This window comes from Musa acuminata, chromosome BXJ1-2, assembly GCF_036884655.1.
Source record: "Musa acuminata AAA Group cultivar baxijiao chromosome BXJ1-2, Cavendish_Baxijiao_AAA, whole genome shotgun sequence".
Taxonomy (NCBI): Eukaryota; Viridiplantae; Streptophyta; class Magnoliopsida; order Zingiberales; family Musaceae; genus Musa; species Musa acuminata.
In genome coordinates this window covers 23,968,009-23,985,932 of record NC_088328.1, presented here as the reverse complement: position 1 = coordinate 23,985,932, position 17,924 = coordinate 23,968,009, and the positions used below count along the sequence as shown (strand labels likewise).

At 39.6% G+C, this 17,924-nt stretch overlaps 2 protein-coding genes across 6 annotated transcripts in view; both read right to left on the bottom strand.

Annotated features, from left to right (window-relative positions):
- Positions 1-1,134: 1,134 nt before the first annotated feature.
- On the bottom strand, positions 1,135-4,151 carry LOC135601189 (protein indeterminate-domain 7-like). The gene is made up of 3 exons (XM_065094183.1): positions 3,806-4,151; positions 3,323-3,722; positions 1,135-1,949 (listed from the first exon to the last, which is right to left on the bottom strand). The coding sequence occupies exons 1-3, from the start codon at positions 3,993-3,995 to the stop codon at positions 1,382-1,384; spliced, it is 1,158 nt and encodes a 385-aa protein (XP_064950255.1). The 5' UTR covers positions 3,996-4,151; the 3' UTR covers positions 1,135-1,381.
- A 2,581-nt stretch (positions 4,152-6,732) lies between these two features.
- LOC135601132 (uncharacterized) overlaps positions 6,733-17,924 on the bottom strand; it is a 28,261-nt gene continuing 17,069 nt past the window's right edge. For 3 of the 5 annotated variants that reach the window (XM_065094178.1, XM_065094179.1, XM_065094182.1), the window contains exons 15-22: positions 14,344-14,427; positions 14,007-14,150; positions 12,793-12,874; positions 11,947-12,029; positions 11,789-11,843; positions 9,433-9,539; positions 7,686-7,795; positions 6,733-7,239 (exon numbers count right to left, since the gene is read on the bottom strand). In XM_065094178.1, coding sequence (XP_064950250.1) covers positions 9,480-9,539; positions 11,789-11,843; positions 11,947-12,029; positions 12,793-12,874; positions 14,007-14,150; positions 14,344-14,427 — 508 coding nt within the window. In that variant the 3' untranslated portion in view covers positions 6,733-7,239; positions 7,686-7,795; positions 9,433-9,479. Of the gene's footprint in view, positions 7,240-7,685; positions 7,796-9,432; positions 9,540-11,788; positions 11,844-11,920; positions 12,030-12,792; positions 12,875-14,006; positions 14,151-14,343; positions 14,428-17,924 lie in introns of all 5 variants that reach the window. The other 2 variants (XM_065094180.1, XM_065094181.1) reach the window with 2 other exon arrangements.

Sequence of the window (17,924 nt, the reverse complement as noted above, 5' to 3'; positions counted from 1 at the left end):
CCTAGGGAAATATATGACCCTTCCTTCTCTCTTTCAGATCGATCAGCCTTCGAAGTGATTCCCTCTTCTTTCGGGTGGGTAGGTTTACGTCCACGATGAACCATCTCTCTGGCTGTTCTTCGGATCAACACCATCGGATTATGCTGCATGCATGGCGTGTGCTGGAATATTGTGGTAGCGAGCATGAGAAGAACGACGAGGCAGCTAATAATTAGGTCATGGAAGGTGGAGGGTTGGAAGCCCAAGGAGGGTGGGAGGGAGGGACGGCGAGCGAGCGAGCTTTTGGTTTGTCTGCTTGTGTAAAGCAAAAGGAATAAAGAAAGAAAAGAAAAAGGTGGTCAGAGTAGTAGTCTTTCTTCGGAGGCAAAATGGCACATTGTGTACTCCTAACACCCTGCAACTCACATGCATGTGTTGTTCTCCCCATAAAGCCTTTTCAAAAGCTGTCTCATGCAACTCTCCTCCCTCCATACATAGATCCCGAGACCAGTCCTGTCCTCTTTCTCTCCAGCTTCTCTTGTAGACCATGCTGTTCGATTTCAGCTGCACAAGTCTGGCTCGCGTAGTTGACTCTCCAAATCATGAGAAGATAGAAACGGTGAGAATTCTCTTAGAGACCGCTAAACCCTAGCAATTTCTGTGAATAGGTTAATTGCGAGGAGATGTCGGCCTGCGTGCATCTGAGTGTTCGATGTGCGTTTAACGATGGAGAAAGGATCGCCGCATGTCCATCGTAAAGCTGCCTTGATCTCCTCCAATCCCAATACGAGCCCGGATCGGAATTCAAGAAAGCAAGGCGATCGAAAGGACCGGAGGATTCAGTTGATGTGCATCCGTGAACATCTTTTTCCTCACGCCTTGACGTTTCTGTTCCTTCATCTTTTGCCCTTTCATCATTTCTGATGGGCCATGTCGAGGACGTTTTGGCCCTGACTGCCACCTCGTCCTCCCTTATCACCAACCATGTCCATTTGAAACCCTAAAAGTGAGCCCTGCTTTTTTAGTTGCAGGAGAACTTGGATTGTTGTGGCTAAGTTGACCAGCTTTTGCAAGAGTCGATCTGTTCTCTTTGAGTTCGTCATCGATTTTGGTCTGGTTATTGCAAGAAGCTAAAAGCATAAAAGAACATTGGAATTCTCTCTCAACACCTCTTTCGTTTCAGCAATCTGAGCACAGACACAGGTTCTATTTGCTACTAAGCCATGTCAGAAAAGTGCTCTCCTTTTGCTCTCACACACAGTAGCTTATGTCGTGGATGCTCACCGTGTCTGCGTGCTTGCAATTTAGGTCAATGTGCTACGCAAAAAGCAAGATGAAATAACACCAGCAGGGCAACGCAAGAACATGAAAGAACATTACAACCGACGTCCTGTACCAGCGATCAATCCCACGGCCCGGTCACCGGAGGGAACCCGGAGAGCTGCTTGGTTGGGTCACCCATGGGAGCACAGGAGGAGGCGGTCACCAGATCCAGGAGTAGGTCGTCGTCGTCGTCCCCAGCCTCGCCGGCCGCCACACCGAGGAAGTCCCTCGTCAAGCGATGGCCGTTCTGCCACATTGGAAAGGCAGCGACGTCGCCGACCATCATGCCATCGTAACCTTGGCCGCTGATGGTGTTGGTGAAGCTCATAGCGCCCATGGTGGAGGCCCTCTGGAGAAGTGCAGTGGCTGAGAGGTGGGCCGAGGTGCTGGTTCCGGTGGGAAGGTGGTGAACGAGGGAAGGGAGATCGTTCTCAGCTGGTTTGATTTGCAATGCTCCGATGTCAGGGTCATGGCTAGGGTTAAGGATCAAGTTAGGGTTAGAACTCGTCGTCGGGTGCCAGGAGGAGAATGGGAGGAAGAGGGGTTGGTGGAGCGGAGGTGACGTGGTGACAGTGGCGGACATGAGTCTTGCGCTTTCTTCTGCCAAGGCATCGCAGAAGGCTCTGTGGGTGATGAAGCTGTCCTTCCTGCATGAACACAACAGAGATCACAAGTGTACATATCAAATAAGATAAAGAAGATAAATAACAAGAGAAACACAATACATGAGAAGGCTATGTTGAATGAGATATGAGGAATTGAGTTTGAGTGGCCACACAGCCCCACACAGTGTGTGTTTGAGAGAGAGAGAGAGAGAGAGATTTATGATAAAATGTTTATTTTTCTTGGACAGGACACACAAAAATATGTGCTGCAATGTTAAACATAAACAAAAATGGAGATGAAAGAATGTCAACATAGAAATAGAGGTGAATGTGCAGTAACTTCTCAATGATCTCAATGTCCATGTAGAACAAGATGATGCAGGTTACATAACCAAAGAAATTGACCATGTTTTGCTATATCCTCTCTGAACAACAACAAGAACAACAGCAACATCAATAATAGTAATGATAATAACAAGACAAGAGTTCCACATAACATGTTGATTTGTAATGTCAGATACTGATGCAAAAGTTAAGGCAACTGAAATGTACATAAACACACTCGGAGAGAATGCAAAGATTGCCCATTAGGTCAAACAGTTCAATGCGGGACTGTGTGTGCATCGAACGACGAGCAGTTGACCATCCAGAAATTTTGCAGCCTTACAAGAACTCATCGATGCCAGCAAACTAGCGTACAAAGAAGTACACTCGGTAAAGCAAACGAAGGAAAAATTCCTACTTAGCCGTCACCCAATATTCCCATGCATTATTTCCTTGGCTCTCATTTTTATTACTCACTGCAGTTGTATGACATGCATTTGTCCAAGTAACAAGATGATAAGCTTTGTACAGAAACATCGGAAGTAAAGACACCTCAAGATACAATTGATGGAGTATGTCACGAACAACACAAGTTCGGTATATACGTTTCTGTCGTTTGCAGTGAGAAGTGCAACTGCTCTCAGCTTGAAAAGTTATGAGAGATGCAGAAATTGTTAGCAGAATGCTAACAACAGAAAGAAATGTAGTGAGAAGCTTCAAGATGATCTCACGGAAGTTGCACCTCGGAGAGAGGATCAAGCTTGCTGCGGTTCCCACCAGTTGAGGTGTTTGAAAGAGAACTAGAATCCTTAAAATGTATCTTTTTCTACGGTTTTCAGTTCTATCTTGTGCAATCTAGTGAGCATTTGTAGTGCCTTCCATTCAACAAGCAAGAACAAAATGATCTGATGCCGGTAGCAGAAAGAAGAGAGAGAGTGATTCAAAATGCAGATCTTTAACCTATTGTCATGCTGATCTCTGTTAGAGAAATCATACTGATCTGTGATGGTAGGGTTATTATAGGAGGATCTATTCGGAGTTTAACCATGATAACAAGAGAGGAGAGTGATCAGAGTTGATGGATCGCAAACCTGGAGAAAAGGGTGCCACAATCACATCTATATTCCTTGGTTCCGCAGGTCTTCACATGGGCTTTCCAGTCGGAGTGCACGGCGTATCGTTTGGAGCACTTGTCACACTTCCACCTCTTCTCTCCATGCTTCCTGGAGAAGTGCTTCTTGATCCCTGTCAGGTCACCGAGCGCCCTGGAAGGATGGTGGTGCACGCAAGATGGCTCCGGGCAAACGTACACCCTCTTCCTTGCCACTTCCTTGCTGCTTCTCTGCCTCAGCTTCCATGGCAGATTGTGGCCCCTCCTGTGGAGCTGCAGGTTCTGGTCTCTCTGGAAACCCTTGTTACATATCTCGCAGATAAATCTGTTGGTGGCCATCAGCGTGTTGGGTGACAAGGCTACAACCTCGGCATCGGGGTCTGCAGCATATATATATGTCCACAAACCCAAGAAATTAGGAGCAAAGAAGAGCAGGGTTGAGGGGAGAGGTCCGGCGGCCTACCTGGGTTCCCCGGTTGGCTTCTCTTCTTCCTGGTCTTAGGTGGTGGCTGCTGTGGTTGGTGGTGAGGGGATGAGGGTGCAAGCGAAGAGCTGAAGCCGACATGAAATCTTGTCTCGGAGGAAACACTAGCTTCTTCGGAGATGGAGGTGGAATTGGAGGCTGCTGCTGCTGCTGATGATGATAAGAACATGGTGAAGAAGACCACCGCCTTGTTGTTTGTTTTCTTGCACCAGTGATAGCAATGAGAAGGGACAAGATAGTGGTATCTGATCTTTATTATGTTGCTATCGCAAGGCTCAAAGCCACTAAAGGAGAAGAAGAGAGAGAGAGAGAGAGAGAGAGAGAGAGAGAGAGAGAGAGAGAGAGGGTGGGAGAGAAGCTGGAGAGAAGCAACCTTTATTCGGATACTTCAGAGTGGGCATAGGTGGCGATGTGTTTTCGTATCAGATATGACATCATTGAAATTGTGGTGATTACCATAAAACCAAGCGAAGGGAGAAGGGGGGGGGGTTGTAAGTTGCCTCCAGCTCTGCACCTCCACACCGGCAATCAAACATCCCTTTCCTTTCCATGTGCTCTCGAAACCCTAACCATCAAATATGGCAGAAATAGTGTATTATAAGAGTTCCGAGTTCAACTCTCTCTTGTCTCTCTCATGTCAAAAGAAGACAGCACAGAAGGATTTTAGGAACTGAGCTCTCGAGTGCTCAGTCTTCTCTTTCTAATATGAGGGTAGCGCTATAATTGCAGTCAGAGAGATCAGAAAAGGGAAGAGTGGAGACAGTGGAGCAAAGAGAGAGAGAGACGAAGAAGCTGCATAGAGATGAGATTAGGTTTACCCCCACAAGGCACAGGGAATCCTGGTCTTTGATTCAGTATTTGCTTTTCTTTTCCTTCTTTTTCCTTTGGTTGGGTCCATGGCACACTTTATCTTCCGGTAGATGAGTTGATGATTATTTGGTTCATGTCTTATCACATAATACCCAAACCTCCCAAAGGAGCTTTGATAGGAATAAAATGATGATAATGATAAAAGCACACATTTCTTCCTTCTTTTTTTTTGGGTAATAGGTCTTAAAAGCTTGGAGAAGGTACCAAAGGCAGCTCAGTCTTGTCTCCACAGCCTTTCCTACAGGCCATTTCATCTCCATTATTGCTCAATTGATTGATGTCCTCAGCACCCCGAAATCCAAGCTCAGTCGATTGACCTCTCTCTTTTCAGGCTCAGCATTTGGTGTTGGTGGCTCGCTTCTTCTCTAACCTTTTGTTCTTTCACTTATGAGCTTATTATGTGTGTGTTGCTCGATGTAACTCTGATACAGTGGAGGTGCAATGGTGAGGCCCACCATGGGTTCCATTCTTTGCAATTCTCACACCTTCTTTGGCTGTTATCAGTGGATGCAAGTTCCACCCCAACACAAAAAAGTATATACCAGCGGGATGATTTCAAGTGTGTGACACGCACACACACGCCAAACCGTCCAAGTTGTCTTAACACACAAAGCCACAGAATCATCAGCTAACATGGCGCTCCATTATCGGCTCGCCTACGATGTGTGTGTAGCGCTCACCGCATAATATGTAAGGGGAATTATGAGCCAAAATAGATACGACATATAACAGGGGGTGGGGCCAGTGTTCCACTACCATAGCCACCGGTCATTTACGGAACTTAAATGGTCCTCCATCCTTGGAATCATTACCTCTCTCTCTCTCTCTCTCTCTCTATATATATATATATATATATATATATATATATATATATATATATAGTTAATCTTCACTAACTAGCATAAGCTCACTATTAGTTGAATTTCTAAGTGATATTCGTACATTTTAAAACCACATTATGATACTAGAGACATTCGAGGTTTTTTTAATATCTTTGCATATTTCTTTTACAAATTAATGTCAATTAAAAGGTTAACCTAGGATTTCTGAAAATAGTGGCATGAGAAGGATGATAATAACTGAAAGGATATGTGTTCTACAATAAATTTTACTTTCCTGAAAAAGTTATTTTTTTTTGGGCTTGACAGATGCTCTAAATTTTCAAAATTTTCATTTGGTGCCCTTTTTTTTTTTTTGCTAATATCTTGAATGCCTCTTATCGTCGTCACCTCCTCTTTTGAATGGGAATTGTCAATCGTCACCTTCATCCGACCATCGTACCATGACTGTTTTTGTCCTATAAGACGCTACCATCATGCTCCTTCACTATGGTCACCTTTGTCCCATGAAACACTATCGTCTACCCCATGAGACTATGCCCTCTACCTCATGAGGCACTACCATCTCTATCCCTCGACTCCCCTGACATATCCTCATCTGCGTCTTCATCACCATTAAGTAGATGACCCCACGAATAATCGTTCCAAGACCTTTTATACTACCAACAACCCTCATGACAACATTGCCATTATGCCAACCTTCATCTGAGCCTAAATGCAAGACCACAAAGAGTGACAACAAGCACAATGTAGAAGATGACCACAAAATAGAAAGACAACAAGATTTCATAAGACAAACGCCTCATTATGGGGTGACAATATTAACTCGAAGAAAATGACAATGATAAAAGGACATCTAATATATTAAAAAAATACTAAGTAAAAAATAAAAACTAAGAACACCTTCTAAAAGTAAATCAAATTATATATATATATATATATATATATATATATATATACCCCTTATAGTTTGATGTGAAACATACAAAAAAAAGAAAAAGTCTATAATGGCATAGATAAAGGAAGAAATTCTTATAATAATCATTCTTCGGGCTTCTTAGTCATGTATCAGAAACTTATAAAGTGACTTTGTTAATAGAAAGATAAACCAAAAAATATTTTTCTTTCTCACCTAAGAATTTGAGTACTCTTCCGGAAACGGGTAAAAGGTCTTTCGATTGTAACCTGACATGGAAATTAAGCTGGTAAACTGTGCTCTAATAAATTAAAAACCAACGCACACGTGGCTTCCCTTCCAACACATTTGGTGGGCTCTTTCATCCAAGTGTGCGTGTCTACATATCTATATACCCTCTGGAGATTTACAACAAACTTATCACCGGACAAAGTTCTTAAGGATCATAAAGTGAATAGCACATTACTATGATACACACATCGTACCATCACAAATGCGCAAGTCCTTGAACCAATTGGAGAATGGAGAACACACACCTTCAAGATCTACCAATCTCATGACCCCTGATTCCATTCTCATAGATTATTGTCTTGGATCCTTAAAGATTTGAGTATACAAAGATTATTGTCTTGGATCCTTCTTAAAGATTTGAGTATACCTTTGAATTCAGTTTGACGTTGGTCCTCATAAACCTTGATAAGGGCCTCGTATCATGTTGGACAGTTGGGAGTAGATAATATATTCCACATATGATGGCTATCTTGTTTTGGGATTACCGTCAACCATCTCTGCATTTCATAAAATTAGCTTTAGCTAGGATTGCAGGCAATGTAGATCAAAGCTAATAATGCAAACTATCATATACCAAGAAATTTATAAAAATGACAAAGGCAAGCATGAATGCAGCTCAGGTAACACCCTTATGTAATGTGGGACAAGTACTCTAATACTCATATAATATAGGACCATAATATGATATTTGAAAAAAATCCTGATTAGTCAAAAAAACACTAACCCAAAAATAGAAAACCGGCCTCACAAACATATGCTTCCACATCTAGGAACCCACCTCAATTGACCTTGATGACAGGATATCATGACCAAGTCATGATCTCCTTTAGCAATATGATGTATGATCATAAAAGATGCTATCATGGGCAAAAACTAAAATTTATAAAATTCCTGCAGACTAGTAAAATTTATTACAAAATGGAATGACCCTGCATCAATCTACCTTCAACACATGCCCGATGATGAAGAACAACAGATGACTTGGCTTGGTCGATGCCATAATAACCAATATCCATCATATCAGCAAGTCTGCTGCATGAGCATGATGCCCCCCTGTCAAAACATTTAGGAAGATTTCATTAATAAATGATAAGCATAATAGATCACATCCTTTTAAGTAGGAAACAAAATTATGAGTTCTATGTAACTAAGCAGTAGCATAATTATAGAATTCTTTACCAACATAATATTGAGCCAGAGGGAAAAAATGACGAGCTGTGAAGCCAAGAGTATTGCAAAACGGAAAGCAGTAGACAGAAACAACTTTCACTTCATGTTTCTATAAATATAGACTATTGCCTTTGAAGGAATAGCTATGCTTCATTTTGATTCTAGGTACTCTTTGTGTCAACTAGAATTCCTTATTCAATTCAGATTCTGGGGCTGAAACTTTTGACAGAACACATGGCTCATTATCTTAGCTGCAAGTGAATGAATAAGCATAATAGTAGTTCTAGCTAATGACTCCAATTGCACAAATGAAAGGTAAAATAGAGAAAGTTCATGCATGTTAAAGAAAGGAAGAAAGTCCTAAACATGGTTCTATGAGAACTAATCCAAATATCACATGCTAGGAGCTGAACATTGCAGCATTTTGTTACCGCTTGACCAAGTTAGAAATAGGCGATGATCTCTGATCTTTGATTTGTAGCAACATTGGATCACAGAGAAAATGGGCACCATGACAACAATCATTGACCAATGATCTACACATCAACGCATGACAAGAGAGGGTGAACACAATTAAATCTTCAAATATTCACACTCATTGATGAAAAGCAGAAGACTGAGAAGAGAAATAGAAGGAAAGATTAATCCCATTCATGTAAATCTTGTATCCTGGCCTATCAAATAGAGAGGTCATAGGAGAAGAGAATGTCACTTGGACTCCCAGTATAATAACCAGAAAATCTTAGATGAATTAGGACTCTGCCTTTTGGGATGTGCCAACAAATCAGACCACAGTCAAAATTTTATCTGCAACAACATATGGATGCCAAATTCTAACTAAATAGCTTGATAATCGACTCTCATCACCTTTAATAATGCTAGGATCATGCTAGGATAGGCCAAAGACTTTGACCGGATCACATAGGAGGCATTTGTTTGGGCTGCTTCACATTACATACACAATATACTAGAAACTTTTTATATCCCCACATGATTTTATCTAAACTATTACAAGTACTAGGATCTGGAACAGCTATACAGAAAAACAAACTAGGGACACAAGTTTGATTATCGTTCTAATGATATGATACCTAGAACCTTTTCAAGGTATCCGGTTGACTCCTTATTGACATGATCAAATATAGACAAGTTTAATCTAGTACCAATCTTCTCTATTTGAAAAGGTCCTAGGTATGAGGCTTTCTTGAAAGCCTAGTGCATGTGACTTTCTTGAACAAGGAGTCCGAAAAGGTCAAACATATGCACGAGGCTGCACAATGGAGCAATCGAGGATATAACATTTGGATAATATCCACAAACTGTTTCCCTCTAAAACCAGTATAGTTTGTTGGCATGGTCCATTGCACTGATATATCACTAGAATAATAACAATGACTTATCAGTTTAATTTTTGATATACCTCGTAATGGTATATTATATTATGCAACTCTAAATAGTTCAACTAATACAGAACATTGGGTATGCTTAGGATGCCATGATTTTTGAATCTGTAGAGCAACCTCATTATGGTGTCAAAGATTGCCCGCAATCTTGTCTAGCAGCTTCTTTAATAATGTGGCTGAAAGTAAGGATGGCGCAGAGCTTCATCAACACTCAACCGATCTTCCTACAAGACAAATGTGAATAAGTCAATGGTACATATCAGTGCTAGATCATAGCCAACAATATTTAGAAAACAGAGCGAAATGAAGAAAAAGACATTCCTGAATGTTGGTAATATAATAACAATACTGCATTACATCAGATGGAGCAGAATATCAGAAGCAGAAACTTTAGATTTTCCATGTAACCCAACAAAGCATATAAAAGAAAGAGACAATACATAATGCTTCTACCACTACAATGTGGCTGATTGTTTATGGTGTAAATTATTTTCCATGAATTCATATGTCCTTAATAATTATATTGTCACAACCAAAAAGTAGATCAGATTTATATCATCTTAATTTCTGGAGTCTATAAGTGCACTTAGTGCTGCTGATGTCAGCAGAGTTAACTAATACCTTGTCTTCAAGAGACCAGTGATTTAAAAAGGCGCTCGGGCAAGGCGAGGCCCGAGCGCCTCGCTAATCTCCCAGGCGACACACTTCAAACAGGCGCCGCCTGGGCGCTCGCCCGAGCCCAGGTGCTGGGCGCTTTGGGCGAGCGCCCGGGTTAACCAAGGCGACCGAACCAGGATTTTAGGTTTGGTTCGGTCCTGGTTCGGTCTATGATGGTTAGTTGGTTCAATCGAACCAACTAAAACACATATAAGTGACAACCGAACCCTAACCCTCGCCGCTGCCGTTGCCGATCCCGCTGCTCGCAAACGCTGTCGCCGTCGCCGCTTGCCACTGTCGCTGCACGCAAACGCTGCACTGTCGCCGCTCCTGCTCCCGTTGCCGCTGCTCGTCGCTGTCGCTGTCGCTGCTCGCAAACGCTGCCGTTGTCGCCGCTCGCGCCTCCCGCCGCTCGCCGCTCCCGCTGTCGCTGCTCGCAAACGTTGCCGCCGCTCGCGCCTCTCGCAGCTCGCCAGTCCCGCTCCCACTGCTCGCCGCTGTCGCCGCTCGCTGCTACCGCTGTCGCTTCCTCTTTTCTCAGTCAGCAAGCTCAACACCCTTTACACTTTCTTTTAACAGTATACGTATACTGTATACTGTTAATATTATTAAGTTTATTTGAAATGACTAATTTTCAATACTGTTAATAGATTAATAATATATTATTTTAATTTTAATACTATTAATTTTTATTTATTTGAAACTTTTTGTTAATGTGACATTGTGATTTTGTATCTTAGATTTTCTTAATTCAATAGCATATTTTTATTTAAAATTTTAAATAATTATATTTATTAATTATATTATATATTTTTATATTTTAGCGCCTCGCTTCGCTCGGGCAAGCACCTAGCGCCTCGGGCGTTTTTGGACCTTGGCGCCTAACGCTTTTTAAATCACTGCAAGAGACTTCCACTTTTTGAGGGACATGAATGCAATTAATACACAACACATGTTGGTGAATTCATATCAACCATGGCATGTGGTTGTGTGATTACATCCAATTAATCCATGAGTATTCATTTTCTTCTTTCCACATTTAAGTACGAAGAGAAAGTGAATTTATAATGTTGGGCCATTCAATATATTAAGGTAACCACAGTCATAACAATGTTTGTTGTAATATAAAGCATTAATCATAAGAAGTTGAGAATTGAATGATGCATGGACAACCACATTGACTTATACTAATGATCATAACTTGTGCCATTAGTTACTCATGTTCAAGTATAAAGTTCCCATTAGTGATCGACGGTTTTCAAAATCCATACCGATTTTTTTAATATAAATTTATTTTCTTAAAAATGTAGATCAAGTCAAATTGTGCAACGTGCAGCTCAAATCCCATAAATGTGGCTCCTATTTCATCAAGAAAGTTTTAATTTTTTGGATATGCATGAAATATCCAGTTTAACTCTCTTTCCTTGAATGTTTTAGGCTTTTAGCACCAAGCATGAAAGAACCTGTGTCCCACCAAAACTCCTAAACATTGTCTAGGCATGAACCAATGAGATCGAGGACATGCTGTGCAAAAAGATAAACTTGATATAAATTTTTGAATTTTCCCAGTGTAGTACTACAGGAAGTTTACTAAGTGAGAACAATGGGGAATGATCATTAAACATCTTTGATGTACCTTAGAATTCAGGATTATTGAAAAGGAATAAATTGAGACTTTTGTTTAATTTCTGGATTACAAACATTTGGATCATGCAGATTGCTTAATAAAAACCTCGAAGCTCTTTTACGGAATTGTGTAAAATAGATATGCATGATATAGCTCAACTACAATATAATTATAAGATGCACAACTTACAGGATGCCATACTAACAACTGGCGTACTAATCGCAATGCCCAAACATCTTGAAAGCTGTGTATCATTTATAGACACAAATAAGTAAACTGCTTTTAAAAATATGTTATTTAGAAACCATATAAAAGGATTACAGTTGCATATAACTTTAGAGGCTGACCCCAGTTTAAGAGGATCTCTACTTTTCACTTGAAGTGAAAAAGACTCTTCAGAACATTTCCAAGAAGCAGGCGAAACACCAACCTTGAATGCCGAAAAACATTTATCTTGGTTCAGTCAGACATTACATATTCTCATACTTGAAATAAAACATATAAATTTAAACTGTCACAATTTGTTGTAAACTAATATTGAACATATAAGCAAAAAGAAAAGCAGGTGAGACACCAACCTAGACTACAGAGAAAGATTTATCTTAGCACACATGTATATCCTTTGATAGCTGAAGTAAAATAATAACTACTAAAAAAATATCATATAAACAGAGATACCACGTTTAAGCATAAAGAGACCAATTACTAAATACAAATCTAACGGGTAAGGAAAGTCATAAATAAATCACTTTCATAATCTATGATAGTTTAGAAAGTTAGAAATGTACACAACCAATCTCCCAGCTTGAACTACAGGCAGTATTGAACCCTCAGTTTGTTGCCTACTATAAGATTTAGAATGTAACAATATTCTTAAATTACTAGTGTTTTGTAAATATTGTCTATTACATACATGAAAAGCATCTTTAGAAGTCCTCGTAAGATAATGGAGAAATACCATATAGCAATATACTGTCAAATTTATTTTCTCATTTCAATCAGTCAGTTGAGGTGCATCCATATGAAAATACAAGCATAGGTATAGACGTATAGTATAAATACATGTGGGAAAAAGAATACTTTGTAGCAGAGAGAAGAAAATCCCAATAGCCATAGCAAAAGGGAAAAGAAATAAATGAGAAGGTTCACCACATATGCAGGAGAGCATAAGACTGAGGTGTGAGAGAGCTTACATGGCCTTTTTTAACACCAGTTGGATAATGTTGTGGAGAAATTCCAGGTATTAAAATGCACAACTCCATGTACGATCTCAATCTGAAACCAAAACATGAAAGTAATACATTCAATATGAAAATGATCATGGGAACTCAACATCATTCATGGATAAAATTCAGTAAAAAGATCAGTTTGGTTTCTTTGTTCTAAATGAGCAGTAGCATGATGCACAAAAGGGTATATGTTGAAAGAAAATAGAATGGAAAGATAAAAAGACGTGATCATGTAAGATACTTCTAGTAAATTCCCACTGCTTTGATTGGTAAAATTTGAAACTCAAGTTTCTGTCCAGAGAGATTGCAGGCCAACTAATCACTCTTGTTTGGCTTCCCTGATAGTAACCAATTGGAGATTCCTAACGAAATTTCAATTTGTTGGTTCAGAATTAATTGGCTACTAACAATGTTTTAAGACTCAAATAATAGGCTAAACAGTGGCTGAAATCTTCTGTTTAAGCAAGCTTTTCACAGTGACTGTGTTGTTATAGTTTCCTACACTAAATATTTTACTTTGTCTATTTTTACTTCAGTCACAATTTTCAGCTGGTCATTTACATGATATCTGAAAGCAACAAAAAATTCCTTGGGCTTCAGACTTTTCTACCAGGTGACTTTTCTTCTTTATATTTTCTTGTGTTGTTGACTTTAATTATTTTTTTCCTGCTTCCATAATCTTAATTCTCTGCACAACTAATTTCTGGCTTGTCTCAATCAGCAATGGGTCAGTCCAAACTGAGTCCTTGTAATTCCTTACACGCATGTCTCACAAATAAATAAAGAATTAGCCTTTATCATTCCAGCACCTTTGGTAATTTAAAAGTCAATACTTGTCATGCTTAAAGCAACTTAAACTGGAAAAAAGAATAAAAGGATTAAACTTAAACCTCAAGCGACTTTGTAGATGAAATATATCTATAGTTTTCTCTCACCATAATACAGCGAAGAATGAACATGGATATCTTACAGAGAAGTGTTGGACACCCTAATACAGGCAATTTTTATAAGAAACTTCACCAGTATATACGGATTACTATAAACAAGAGGTTAAACTTAATTCTCTCTAGTGATAAGTAGAATAGAACAATGACACAACTATATCATAGAATTTTACCAAGGTTACCATGAAACTAAAAGAGAGGTTGACTTGAGACTACTCAAGAGTAGAATTTTACTTATATGCAAGCTCCTTGGTATGCTCACTCCAACCTTCAAGATGCTGGTCCAACAGAGCACGGGTACGATCATTTATCTCAAAAACATGAGGGGATCCTAAAATTAACTCTAGCATCACAACTCCCACACTCCACATGTCATACCTATAAAGAAAGAAAGTCATCATGTATAATTCAAATTTTTTATCAGCATGCATGTGAAGATAAAACATCAACTGCAATACTAAGTGCAAAGCTCATGAAAGAAGAATAAATTTTAGAAGAGTTAACTATATAAAATTGACCCTTAGGATTTTCCAATATCAGAATATTAAAAAATGATAAGAAAGTTGCAAACTTCAGTGTTACGCTTTTTGGCCCCTGAAACCAGCTCGCATTAAGTAAAGCTTCTGGTGGAGTGTACTCAAAGGTCTGTTCAGATCTGGAAACCATAAAGGAAAAGGCAATATGTAAGGAACACCAAAGAAATAAACAACTTTATAATCAAATTAGAAGAGATTTGTGTGGAATTTTCACCAACATATAAATATATCAGTCTCAAGGATTGACAAAATTTTATAGAAGTCATCATTAAACATGGTCCAAAAGCTCTAGCAATGCATAATAAATCTCTGACAATACATAGATTGCATTTAGTGACTACTGATTGTAAACTAAAAGAATACAATAAAGAACAAAATAGATCCCATGATGCATATAACTCATAGCCAAATTGCTTTGGCAAAAACTCTACTGATCAATATGAATCAGGCACGATATAACATGGTGATAATTAACTAATATGCTACACTTACTAAGACACTAATAAGATAACATGGTGATAAGTAACTGATATGCTACAATCAAGGATTATCGCACCACTCAAAATGGTATAGAATGGCCGATACATACCGGTCCGAGCATGGACCGATACGCAGACCACTTCTGTTTCGGGCAGCCTGTCCATCTCAAAAAAAAATAAAAAACCTAAAATAACGGTGCCGCATTCAACTCTGCTGCCGCCACTGCTGTTGCTTCTCAATGCTACTGCCACCATCACTACTTTGTGATGCCGTTGTCATCGCCATTGCTTCACGACACCACTATCATCGCCATTGCTTCGCAATGCTGCTGCCGCCATGTTCCTTCTTCTTCCTAGGTACACTCCCACCTCTTCTACTCCTCTTCTTCCATCTTCTTCCTTCTTCTCCTTCACTACTTTCCCTTCTTCCTTTTCCTCCACTTCCTCCTTTCTTCCTCCACCTGCCCTTCCTCTTCTCCTTTTTCTTCCTCTTCGAAACGTCGATACATACCAGCGTACTGACGCAGGGTACACCGATATTGACTAGTATACCGGTCCGACTAGATCACCGAAATGGGTCCAGTACCCTAGACGATGATTTTTGGCTACACTTACTAAGACACTAATAAGAATTCGAAGGTTCACAAAATAGGAGAGAGATGTTTTGGTCCACATAAACACAATGAACCACAACAAAATTAAGCTAGAACTTCACCATACAGTACTTGAAGCACCTGGATGGGTAAAAACCAACTCAATCTTTTCTTTTAACAGAAAGATCTGATTTATCTATTGGTTGTACCCAATAGTGACCAAAGAAAGCATTTTCCTATATCATCTACGACAAAGATATCCACACCAGAACAGATTAAATGGTGTGTGAAAATGGATCCCTGATCCTAAGAAAATCTTCAACCAGAAAATAACAGGTAAACATCCACTATGCTAATGTTGTTAACATGTTTACAGTGAGTGTGCATCATCTATACTACATCTTTTCCATCTATCATTAAGTACAATCTATAAATGGCTTCCTAAAGTCCAAGGTGGTCCACATGATCAAAGACGTACTTACCCACTCCATGATGTCATTTTAGTTGGATATTAAGCTTGCAGCACACAAATTATATTCTCAATAAATAGTCTTATTAAAGGAACTTGGTAAAATATAGAATGGGACTAACTTCTTGAACTCTTGAATATATTTTCGTTATATACACCTCTACACCACCACCACCACCACCAACAACAACAACAAATGCAATGTCCCACCAATCTGGAGTTGACTACATGGCCATTACTTTTGATATAGGGCAATATCACTAGTTAAATAAAGAAATCAAACCTCTTTGTTGGACTCGTGTTTAGTTATCAATGGCCTAGTGTGTCATAGGTTAATAGTAGGACATAATAACTGAAATACTATCCTATGGACTCAACACTGCAGAAATAAGCAAATTCCAATCTGATGTTAAATTCAAATCCACAACTTTCAATGGAGAAGAAAGTTCTGCCTTATAAACACTTGTTTTGGCAACCAGTTGGAACTGTTACGGTACTGCAAGACTAGGCAAGACATTGACTTATACTGTCCAGAATTAAGATCTTGATTCAGTATTGATAGAGATCAGTAGCCAGGCTGGTACAGGACAATATTGTATAGTGTACCAAATGCTGATGTGGATAAGCGACAACCAAAAACCCCCAGATGACTACAAGTAGAGAGAGAGAGAGGGGGGAGAAAAGGCAGACAGGTATGGTATCATGGGGTGAACAGGTAGAGACAAGACAACATAGACAAGCAACAGAGAGGAAGGAGCAGTGGCGAGAAGACAGCGGCTATGCAGCAATGAGGAGATGAGCAATAGCCAATAGTGAATATAAAAATCGTATAGGTATGCCTAGCACCCAGTATGGATCAGGCTTACTAGGTGGCAAGCTCAGTTCCAAATTGGACCAGATGAAATTCTCTCTGCATACTGGTCAATGGTCAAACAAGCAAAAATGATCCACCTCGATTGATACAATCGAAAATTTAATCCTTTATATGAAGCATGGGCCGATACATGGACCACCTCCGTTTCGGGCGGTCCGGTTAAAATAATAAAAAAAATAAAAAAGTGGTGGGGCCCTATCCAACTCAACGTTCAAAAAGAAGAAAAACAAATTCTCTTCGCGTACAATGCCATTGCCCCTGCCGCTTTGCTGTTGCTGTTGCCACTGCCACTTCGACGCTGCCGCTGCTGCTTCTCCTCCTCTTATTTCTTCTTCCTCCACCGCTTCCTCATCTTCCTTCTTCCTTCCTCTCTCTTCCTCCTCTATTCCTCCGCCACTCCTTCCTCTTCTCCCTCTTTTTCTTCCTCATAGAAACGCAGAAACACCAGTACACACCAATATACCATGTATTGGTACACTGATACATACTGGTCCGATAGATTGCCGAAACAGGTCCGGTACTTGAAAAGGTAATCCTTTTATACTGATTAATATCACCATAAATATAATATAAAGAAATTAGATAGAGACCAATACCAACCTATAAGATGCTTAGTGCTGATCTGATAATCAAAACCAAATGTTGAAAAGAAAGACTGGTTTTATACATTTGGTAAACAAGTTGGTCCAATTCTGTCATATAAAGAGCACAGTCATGACCCGTTCTATTTTAGTAATTAGTTTGGTGGTTCTTATACCCCTTTTCTTTTATCTTGGAAGCCCCAGGAACAAAATGTTCCACTGAAATGTTCTGGAACTTTGAAACATGACTGTGCTAATATATTATCAACATTCTGACCAAATTTTGTTCGCCCAATTTTCTTGGACAAAAGACAAATACATAAAAAAAACAAGCAACTAAAGACACAAAATAAGGTATGAGATGCCTCTTGAGGAGAAATATCTTGCATTTTAATTGAACTGAAACCCTATACTGCCACAAGAAAATTCCCTGGAAAATTAACCTGTATCTCTGTTATAAATTGTGACAATGTAACAAATGCTTAGAAAGGTGAATAGGGCTGCCGGTGGGTTGGCCAACTATAGCAGAAACAAACAAACAAAATAAATATAGACTTAGCTCCCTAAGACAACCAGATCAACTTCCTTAAAAGATTATGCAATAATCAGAAATGACTTCT